Genomic DNA, 11,051 nt, shown 5'->3' with positions numbered 1-11,051 from the left:
AGAAATTTAGTGATGAGAACAGAATTAAATGAGAGAATAAAAATGACTCTTAGCTGCAGAGAGCTTGGTGTCTCTAGACACATGTATTTGCCATGGTCAGCCTCCTCATTCTCTGGCACATGCCCAGTGTGAAGTAATCAAGGGTGCCACCTACTACCTAGGGCTCTACCCATGAGAAATGAACAGTTTAAAGGTCAAAGTCACAGCTTCTGGAATCAGACACTCCTTCACCAGCAAGGTGATTGTGTAAATAAGTATTTTCTGTGTGTTTCCTAATCTGTAAAATAATACCACCTGAATTAGCTACTCACACTGGGTAAGTTAGCTACAGGTAGGACCAATCCTATTACAGTATGAGAAAAACCATCGCAACAACAACAAAAAAAATGTTTTATTTGAGATTTTAGAATCCCAGGTATTAGCTCACTTAGAACAAGAAAAGTGAGAAATAACAGAATTAGAGAGAGAGAAAAAAGTGAGCCCTTGGCGCATAAGGTGATTGATTTTGACTTCTATTTTAAGATAATATGACGAAGGGCTTCAGTCAGCCAAGCTCCCATTCCCTTTTTCCCCCATTACAAGAAAGGCTAGTAGAACTGGGCCCAGGTGGACATCAGGAAGCAAGAGCTAGAGGCTGGGGTTCCCATCCTGTGGCTTATTGCCATCCCCAGGAGAGACCCCACTCCCTGGCAGACTCTGGCATCGCTGGAAATTAACATCGGGGAATCAGAAGTTAATTGAATGCACAGGAAAAAAAAAGAAATTCCCCTTCTGAAGGGGCAGCTGGAAAGGGGTTGGATACTTAAACCAGGGTTTATGTTTACATTCCAGAACATTGCTGAGGCCAAACACACTCCAAGCCTGAGCACCAGGAAAGCCCCTCTCCTCCCTTCCTCTCCCCTCCCCTTCTCTCCCCTTTTTCTCTCCTCCCCTCCCCTCTTCTCTCCTCAGCAAGGCTGAAACACAGGGCTCCCAGCGGGGAGGGTTAGGAATCCAGAGCTTGCTGGGTAGCATGAGACAAAGGAAATAAGAGCAAGACAAAGCACGTGGGCTGTTGAAAGGCTCCTAACCTCAAAGCCAGCCCATCACCTGCAGCTTTCAAGGCCCAGGGACACACCTCCCCTCCAGGATCTCCGGGGCAAGGGTGCGGGTGGGAGTCAATATTTGTAGTTTCTCTGTTTACTCAGCGGTTAAATATGTATTTTGTGGGTGCCAGACACAGACCTCAGCGGCTTACATCCCTGCTGCTCATCATCATCCTGAGATGTGTGTGCTTCACCCCCTATTTCCCTCTCTGAGCAAGAGGCGCCTCGGAAAAGCAGCAATGTGTCAGCCCAACCAGGCGGCGGCGGGAGGGATCCGAGCTGGGGTCTCCATCCCCAGGCTGTGGCTCCGGGGGTGGGGGGCCCGGGCGAGAAGCCCACCTCGGTTGGCAGCGGGCGCCCCGGATCCACTGGTCCTCCCGGGCCCGCAGCTCCGCCCGCTCCCCAGACCCCCGGGGCGCGGCAGGTGCGGCGCCCGGAGCCCCGCCCCGCCCCGCCCCGCGGCCCCGCCCCGCGCTCCCCGCCGGTGCCGGGCGCCCCGCAGCGGCCGGGCCGGACCCCGCTCTGCCTCCGCCCGGAGCCCGGGAAGCGATCAGGCGGAGAGGAGGAGCCAGGGACCCGGAGCGGGTGGAGCCCGAGCACGGGGAGGCGTTTCTCCCTGGCCCCGCTCGGTCGGGCTGCCATGGCGTTTGGGAAGAGTCACCGGGATCCGTTTGCGACCTCCGTGGGCCACCTGATAGGTAAAGGGACGCGGGGGGCAGACGCCCCGGGAGGCGGTGAGGTGTGTGTGGGGGGAGGGGCACCGGGGGACCCTTCCTGTTGGACTCCCTTCGAGGCCTGCAGAGGAGGACAGACTTGGTCTAAGTTGGAGGAGATCCTTCCCCACCGCCCGCAATGTCCCGGGCCACTCGCATCCCTCCGGTCTCCTGGAAGGCAGCTTTGGAGGGCCGACTCTTTCTAGAACCCCCTCCTCCAAAGCCTGCTCCCCTATCCCCCGTGCGTGCCTTCTGGGGAGTGGACCCAACAGGTGAGCCACACGTGGGAGTCAGGTGTGGGGTGCCTGGGCCTCTCCAAGGATTGCGCTTAAACTTCGTCCTGAAGTCCGTCCTGGCGGAGGCACAGGATCGCTCCGACCGTTTTTGCAGAGGAAGACAGACCAGAAGGGTCAAGGAGGTGAAATGATGTAACCTCCCTGCGAGAGGCGGGTCTCTGCAAACCTGTTCTCCCTGGCGCCGAGCCCTGACGACCTGAGTTCCTTCTCCCTGTAAACAAAGAGATGGCAAATGCTCAGACCTGGTCTGCAGGAAGTGGGGAGCCCAGGGGCCATCTGGAGGCACCAGAGGCCTCTCAAGGCGCCAGGGACCACGCAGGGATCGTGTCCCCTGTGGCTGTAGCTGAATACTGTCCGCAGGAGCCAGGGACCGGACTGTTCCACTAGCCCCAGCTCCCTTCTCCCTCTTCTCCCTGATGCCTCCTTTGGGAAGCGGGCGTTGGCATCGGTGCATCTAATGCCAAGCAAAACATGATGCTGTGAGGAACTTAGTGAGGCTCGGAGGCTCGGATCTGGGGAGTTGGACATGGAACACACCCCTTCCCCGATCTTCAGTTCCCAGGTCTTTATAAAATGGTGAGAGTGGCTATCCTTTGGGGAAAATGGTTTCTGAACTGTAGCTGGCTATCCCCCTATTGTATAGGAAATAAACTCTGAACCGAGATGGATTCAGAGCAGAAATGGATTCAGATGGCATCTTCCCAAACCTGTCTTTTTTAATGATGCATATGTTTCTCGACTGCTTGGACCTGCTTGGCAAAGGCAAGACCCGACCCGGTCTCAGCCCCCAGGGAATGCACAGTTTCATAGGGAAGACGGACACAGTTTTGTAGTGACTGTCATGTAGGTACCTTGACAAATACAAGACAAATGTACCACACCCAAAACTCGGGGAAAGGGAGAGGTGAACTCGGCCTTGGCTTTTGAAGGGTGGATAGGAGTTTTCTAGGAAGGTTGGAGGCAAGGTGGAATGAGGAGCACGGAGTCTGGCAGAAGGAGTGATGGTAGTGTGCGCTTAGACAACACAAGATCCGTCAGGCTTGTCCACGGAAGGCCAGACTGCTTCCTACACGGGGAGCAGTTTCCCTAGCCAAACCTGTAGTGGTGTGCTTTCTTTCTCTGTGTTATCCTTTTCCGTTTTCTCTTCATTCCCCCTACGACCTGGTATTTTCAGGTCGAGTGTTCCATTATCCTCCTCAGGCAGCAATATTTTTTTTAATTGTCTTTTTTATAGAGAGTTAGAAACATCGATGAGAGAGAAACATTGACCAGCTGCCTCCTGCACACCTCCCCACCGGGGATGTGCCTGCAACCAAGGTACATGCCCTTGGCCGGAATCGAACCTGGGACTCTTCAGTCCTCAGGCCGACGCTCTATCCACTGAGCCAAACCGGTTTCGGCAGCATTTTGTATTCTTCTTTTTTTTTTTTTTTTTTTTAAGATATTTAGTTTCTTTTTCTTCTTCTTCTTTTTTTTTTTTTTTAATATATTTTTTAATGATTTTGTACAGAGAGGAAGGGAGAGAGATAGAGTTAGAAACATCGATGAGAGTCATTGATCAGCTGCCTCCTGCACACCCCCCCCACCGGGGATATGCCTGCAACCAAGGCACATGCCCTTGACCGGAATCGAACCCGGGACCTTTCAGTCCCCAAGCCGACGCTCTATCCATTGAGCCAAACCGGTTTCGGCAGCATTTTGTATTCTTAAGGAGGATGTCTGGAGCGGGGAAAATGCCGGAATGTTTAAGTAGGCCTGGCACCACTTTGGTTAGTACAAGTACTAGGGGTGACCTTGCTCTACTGCTAAAGGGCACAATTTGAGTAGTTCTGATCTCTTTTTCTTTTTTCCCCCCAAATATGTTTTTCTTGATTTCAGAGAGGAAGGGAGAGGGAGAGAGAGATAGAAACAGTGATCAGGAGAGAGGATCACTGATGGCTTTCTCCTGCATGCCCCCATTGGGAATCCAGCCAGCACAACCTGGGCATGTGCCCCAGCCAAGACTGGAACCGTGACCTCCTGGTTTATAGGTCGACGTTCAACCACTGAGCCACTCTGGCCGGGCTGATCCCTTTTTCTTTTTCTTTTTTTTTTTTTTTTTTTGAATATATTTTACTGATTTTTTACAGAGAGGAAGGGAGAGGGATAGAGTTAGAAACATCAATGAGAGAATCATTGATCAGCTGCCTCTTGCACACCCTTTACTGGGGACGTGCCTATAACCAACGTATATGCCCCTGACTGGAATCAAACCTTGGACCCTTCAGTCCACAGGCCGACGCTCTGTCTACTGAGCCAAACCGGTTTCAGCTGATCCCTTTTTCTTGACAGCTCCTCCTCCAGGTGAATGAATGATTTTGAGAAACAAAAAGTGGCGTCAGACGACTGTGATTTGAACACTAGCTGTACCTTGTACTGACTGTGTAGCCTTGTGTACTTTCCTTAACTTCTCTGAACTTCTGCTTCATCCTCTCTAACAGCGGGTAAAAAGGACGTTGCATAAGCTAAAAGACTCAGCACTATGCGCTGCTCCTTCTAGGTGGCTGCTAGGTCGGTGCCCTCTGAAGAGCGGGCAGGCAGATGGAGATTTCGCCACCCTGGCCTTGCCTGGCAGCCAGGCATGGTGCCTGCGGCCTGTATTAATAGGTCACTCATTACTGTTGCTACCGTAGCACTCTGAACTTGAGTTCTGATTGATTCCTAAATTACTGGGAATTGCTCAGAAGAAGAAGAAAAAAAATCCCTTTGCCCTTTGGCAATGTAAACTTCATGGTGCTCGCTAACAAACCCCAGGCAGGTGATTTCAGGAAGACCGGCCATTTTTTATCCTGTTGTAGCTCAGAGTCAAGCACAACCATGTTTTCTTTGCAGAAAAGGCTACATTCGCGGGCGTGCAGACTGAAGACTGGGGCCAGTTCTTGCACATTTGTGACATAATCAACACTGTCAGCGACGGGTGAGTACAGAGTGTGGCTCTTGCCTCTGCCTCTGCCAAGAGGCATCAGAGCTACAGTGTGCTTTCTCTTGCAAATGCTTGGCTTTTCTGGTTGAGAGAGTGTTTTCATCCCCTCCTCCCCCCTACTCCCCTTAGGTGGTGCCCACTGCCTTTTGATGACACGTCAGGTTGAAATATTAGGAGAGCTGCTTGTTTCAGCATGTGCAGTGTCTGAGGTTCTATTTTCATTTTCCTTCGTTTCACCCTTTCCTTAATCGTTTCGAATTTTGGTTCACATTCCTTGTTCTTTAAGAGAAAAAAAAATTTTTTTTAAAGAGAGAGTTTTCTCTAGGAATTATTTTATGTTACTGTAACTGAAAAATGTTATCAAGAAGCTAGTGGCCTCCGGGGGTGACCTGTGCCCGGACAGTTGCCATTATTGTAACCAGGAAATAGTCTAGCAGCCTTTTTTTCCTCTCCCTGTCAAAAAGATAGATTTTTTTCCCCCCTCTGAAGGCCAACTTGCCTATGTTCATGCTGTGTTTTCAAATGACGTATAATCTTTTGTTACACTTCGAAACTGAGAGAATTGAAGTTTTGAAAAAATTAAGAAGGCCAGCTATTGTGTGAATTTAGCCTGAGTTATAGATTGCTATGAGAGATGAAATTTGTTCATTTTACAGTGTGTGTTAAAGTGATAAGTGACAGCAAAAGCGATTTAGTGTAACGTATGTTGAAGAAAGCATTACACTAAATTATTGACTATATCAATGGTCATGCTTGCTTATGGTTAATGAAGTGTTTATGGTGCTTTTCTTGTAATCTATTTTCCATATTTGGTTCCACTGTGAACCCTTTCTTTATTGATAATACTAATTTCCTCATTAATGATACAAAAAAGAGAATCTCAAAATAAAAATAAAAAGTTTCCCTTTTTAAAATAGTATCTCTTCCCTAGCCGGTTTGGCTCAGTGGAGAGAGTGACAGCCTGTGGACCAAAGGGTCCCAGGTTAGACTCTGGTCAAGGGCACATACTTCCGTTGCAGGCTCCTCCCAGGCCCGGGCCCTGGTCGGACTTGTGCAGAGGCACCCAATCCATGTGTTTCTCTCACATTGATGTTTTTCTCTGTCTTTCCCTCTCTCTTCCACTCTCCCTGAAATCATTAGAAAAACATTCTCAGGTGAGGATTAAAAAAATAAATAAACAAACAAATAAAATAGTATCTTTATTCTTTTAAACTTCTCCAAGACTTTACTTGTAGATGTTACATAGGATTTTTTCAGAAATATAGAAAAATCTATATAATCATGTATTTTATAATAGTGACAATTCCATGTAAGCATATGTAATATTATATCATTATCATCATATAATAGAAATATGTCCATGCAAACATAACAAATTCGAAGGTAATATGTAAAACTTATTTGTATTTCTTTATGTTTTATTGAGATGTAATTGACATATAGCACTGTGTAGGCTTGCTGGGTTCAGTGTTATAGACTTGCCTTACCTATATTGCAAATGATTACCACAGTAAGTTTAGTTGACATCCCTCACCTCATATGGTTCTAAAATAATTTTTTTCCCTCCTGATGAGAACTTTTACAGTCTACACTCAGCAACTTTCAAATGTACCATAAGGCGCTGCATGTTGTAGATTACAATCCCATGACTTATGTATCTTCTCACTGGAAGTTTGTACCTTTTGACCATCTCAAAGTAAATTTTGACTCTCCATTTAATACGATACAGTTCTTCCTTTTGTATCATAATTTTAGCCCATCAGAAGTTGACCTCATGAGTGGTAATGCTTCCTTTATTCCCTGCCTGTAGGATGCTCAGGAAATACTAATAGTCTTAATCAAAATGGGAAACCGTCATGGTTTGGAAATTACATTTTCTGTATACGTGTTCTATACATTGATAGAAGGAACAGAATATACATTTCATATGTAGTGCTTTCTAAATAATACTCTCATATAAAAATTGTTTTGTGTGTGTGTGACTGGTTAATTTAATTTTAAATAAACGTTTTTTCAAAAACATTTACACGAATGGCATGTGAATCTCAGAGAAAATTTATAAAATGCAGATAAACATAAAATACAAATCACGACTCACCACTCAAATAAAATTATAGTTAACATTTTAGAATATTGATTCATAATCCACTTCTTTTTTCTGAGTCTTAATTATTATTCCACTTAATAAGACATTTTGAAAAGCCAGAGAGTATTTTTTTATTTTATTTTATTTTATTTTTATTGATTTCAGAGGGGAAAGGAGAGGGAGAGAGAGATAGAAACATCAATGATGAAAGAGAATCATTGATTAGCTGCCCCACACTGGGGATCAAGCCTGCAACCCAAGCATGTGCCCTGACCAGAATCAAACCTGGGACCCTTCAGTCCACAGGCCTACACTCTATCCACTGAGCCAAACCAGCTAGGGCCAGAGAGTATTAATAGGGATTACCACAAGTTATCTATTCAATCCCACACGACTGGATATTTAAGCGTCTGGTTTTTATTGTGGGCAGTGCTATAGTAAATATTTTACTTGATTCTCACAGGGGATAGGTTAGATGTCTGAGGAAACAGGTGTGAGGAGAGCTGCCAGGCTCACCCAGCAGAGCCAAGGCCTCGGTCTTCCTGTAGCCATCCCTCCTTTCACAGTGCGCAGTGCTTTGCAGAGACTCCTGGTTTTCAGCAATGCCTAACTGATGATTACATTGCATTTACTGCTGTAGGCCAAAGGATGCCGTAAAAGCTTTGAAGAAAAGGATTTCCAAAAACTACAATCATAAAGAAATTGAACTTACCTTGTCAGTAAGTACTTTCACGTTATAATTAAGACTCTAGGATTTCCCAAGCTATAGTCACATTTTGATTCTGAGATAATTAATAGGTTAGCAAAAAGTTTGAATTACAACTGCTTATTGAGAATTGCAGCATCCAGAGAGTTTGGTTGATTGTAATAGCATTTTGTTTTGTGGGAAAAGTGTTCCTGGAAAGTCAATTTTTCTGGTCAGGAGATGGGAACTGGTGGTTAAACTTACAGGTACTGAGCTGATCAAAAAGTGTGTATATGTTACACAGGGTGGGAATTAAAATCTTGGGAAAATGCTTTCCCATCAGCTTTGTATTGTGCTTGAACACCTTTGTGGAATTCCAAGGTGCTGGCAGTTCCTTAAGTTTCAACCAAGTTCTGCTGCTTGTTGCAATGGGGAGAAAGTTCTAAGTAATTCTCCATGCGCCATATTGTCTGTGGGTTGAGTACGCACACTTATGTGACCTGTTACCATTTCCCCCCATCCTTGGCCGTATGACCTCTTCAGTCCCTCTGGTGAGTTGCCCTTTTCCTTCGGGATGTTTGCAAGCCTTGCCTGCTGCCTGAGAGTGAGCCGTGTGGCTTTATGGCTCCTTCTGCATGCCTTTGGGCCTCCACCCAGCCCCAGGCCACGCGTGGTTGTAGCACTAATCAGCCAGCACCACACTGCCATTAGGGGCTTTGGGAGTGATTAGAGGGCCATGGGGCAGAGGTGAGCACAGCTCCCGTTTCCTGGGAGAGAAAACGTCTCACATGTTGCTTACCTGGAGAGTAACTGAATGAGAAACGTCTTAATGACGCTTTCACTAGAGAAATTCTTCAGTTGGGAGCTGATATAGTTTTCTTTTTCTTTTTTCTTTAATTTTCATCTGAGGACATGCTGAGGGAGAGGAAGGGGGAGGGAGGGAAGGAAAAAGAGGGAGAGAGGGAGAGAGAGAGAACATTGATTGGTTGCCTCCCCTGTGCTCCTCAACTGGGGATCAAATCCACAACCTAGGTATGTGCCCTGACAGGAGTCAAACCAGCAACCTTTCAGTGCATGCGACAACCCTCAATCAACTGAGCCACTCGGGCTGGGCTGGGACTGACTGTAGTTTTAGAGCATTTTCCTCTTTCTCCATTTTTTTTTTTACCTTTCCCTTGTCCTTTACCATAGCAGCCACCTCAGGGAGGTCACAGAATGGAGGGAACTGGAGAGGAGGGGGACACTTCAGTAGAAATAGCTGTACAATGGGTCGATGATGGAAATAAGCCTTTACCTGATACCTGATTGGTGCTCTCGATAACTCTGTGAAATAGGTGTACCGTTAACTCCATTTCATAGACGAAGAAACTGAGACCAGTGAGATTAAGTGATTCCTGCCCCCCAAGATTTAAATAGCATGTCCTCAGAGTCTAAATTCCATGCCCATGCCCATACCATCTTGTTTCTTAGAACAAATCGTGCCCCTTGAGAGAATGGGCTACTGTATTTTTTTTTTTTTTAATTTCCTCAAATGTTTTATTTTTCCCAATATTTTGTATTGGCTCCAGGTGCATGTACAACTTAATGGTTAGGCAATCATATACTTTACAGTGTCCCCCCTCCCCCCCTATATTTCAACTGGTCCTGTGTAGTGATTACAATATTATTGACTGTATTCCCTATGCTGTGCTTGACATGCCCATGATATTTTATTTCATTCATGTCTTCAAGTCCTCCATGCCTGGTGCAGGACAATCTATCATGTATCACTTAATGATGCTGACTTAATGATTTAGTGCCCACCCCCAATACCACCTCTCCTGTAGTCGAGAACACTGAAGGTCTAACAGAAGGGGCTGTAGAATTTGGGGAGAAACACATATGGTCTTGGAATGAAGTGGATCTAGAATACTTCCAGGCCGCCAAAGGTTAGGAAACTTGAGTGAGGGAGATGAGGTCAGAAGATGAATTTATGCCACTTTCTAGATTTCAGCATGTGGTTATCATTTCTGACAGAAGTTTATCCTCTGTAATGAGCTGGTCTCTTCTCTATGGTACCCAGCCTACTGACGTGTCTATGGTTGTGTCTCATCTCTAGCTCCATATCTCTCTCCATCGTGGTTCCTTCCTTCCAAGGATGAACCAGGACCCTTCCCTGAGGAAATCGGGTTATTCCACAGTGCTGTTTCTTCTCACCCTTCCGACCCCCACCCCCATTTCGCATTGGGTTCCCCTTTCTTCCCTTCAGGTCCTCTGATCTCTCAAGCCTTACTACCAGCTGGCTGTCTGTTCTCATTACCTGTTCCCTCTTGGGTAACTGTACTTCCTCCAGCTCATGATTTCCACACCAGTACCTGAGAACAAACGAATCTAAAACCTGTGCCAGAATAAGGGCGAGAGTCACAGATGGGGGGGTGGGGGGGGTAGGATAGCCCCTCATTGTGAAGGTCCGAGTTCACCTGCTTCTTGTATTTCCTTTATATTAACTTTTGTCTCTTGATAGCTTCTTGCAGATTTCCCCAGGGTGTCTATTTAGTGGCTCTATCACCTCACCACCTCAGACTACTCGTTTCAGTGCCGAGGTGTGTGGAAGGCCTTGGGACTGACTTTAATATCGTTAAGCCAGACTTGATTGTGACAGGAATTAGTCACTGAAGGCAGCATCTAATGTGCATCAAAGGCAATTTGATGTTTACCAATAAACTCTTTAAAAATGAATCCCCATAGATGGCATTTCCATTTTTATCACTATGAAGTGAAGAGAGCGTGTCTAAGTCCATTATAAATGTTCCTTATAACATCCAACGCCGGGGTTCTCCATGGACATATGAGCCTTGAGTAGGTCTTCCATGGGATGTGACGAGACTGATTTCCTACCATCAGTTGGTGGAGCAGTTTTGTTAAGAAGCCAGTAGTTTTGTTTGTAAGGAAGCATTTTGTTACCAGGCTAGCCTTTTCTCGAATGAGTCAGTAAGTCTCAGCAAGATGCTATTGTTGTCCAGTGGAAAGTGATTGGACAGCCAAGATCAGTTTGGCTCAGTGGATTGAGCGTCAGCCTGCGGACTGAAAGGTCCCAGGTTCAATTCTGGTCAAGGGCACGTGCCTTGGTTGCAGGCAAATCCCCAGTGGGGGGTGTGCAGGAGGCAGCTGGTCGATGTATCTCTCTCATCGACGTTTCTAACTCTATCCCTCTCAATTCCTCTCTGTGTAAAATCAATAAAATA

At 46.3% G+C, this 11,051-nt stretch overlaps 1 protein-coding gene across 2 annotated transcripts in view; it reads left to right on the top strand.

The window, feature by feature from the left end:
• Positions 1-1,589: 1,589 nt before the first annotated feature.
• TOM1L1 (target of myb1 like 1 membrane trafficking protein) overlaps positions 1,590-11,051 on the top strand; it is a 46,262-nt gene continuing 36,800 nt past the window's right edge. The window contains exons 1-3 of one of the 2 annotated variants that reach the window (XM_084862589.1): positions 1,590-1,783; positions 4,966-5,050; positions 7,783-7,861. In XM_084862589.1, the coding sequence (XP_084718715.1) occupies positions 1,726-1,783; positions 4,966-5,050; positions 7,783-7,861 (222 nt within the window). In that variant the 5' untranslated portion in view covers positions 1,590-1,725. The remainder of the gene's footprint in view (positions 1,784-4,965; positions 5,051-7,782; positions 7,862-11,051) is intronic. The other variant, XM_084862590.1, reaches the window with a different exon arrangement.

Source organism: Pipistrellus hanaki (assembly GCF_964339955.1).
Source record: "Pipistrellus hanaki genome assembly, chromosome: 16".
NCBI classification, from domain to species: Eukaryota; Metazoa; Chordata; class Mammalia; order Chiroptera; family Vespertilionidae; genus Pipistrellus; species Pipistrellus hanaki.
Note: the sequence above shows the minus strand (reverse complement) of the source record. Positions and strands in the feature narration are given on the sequence as shown.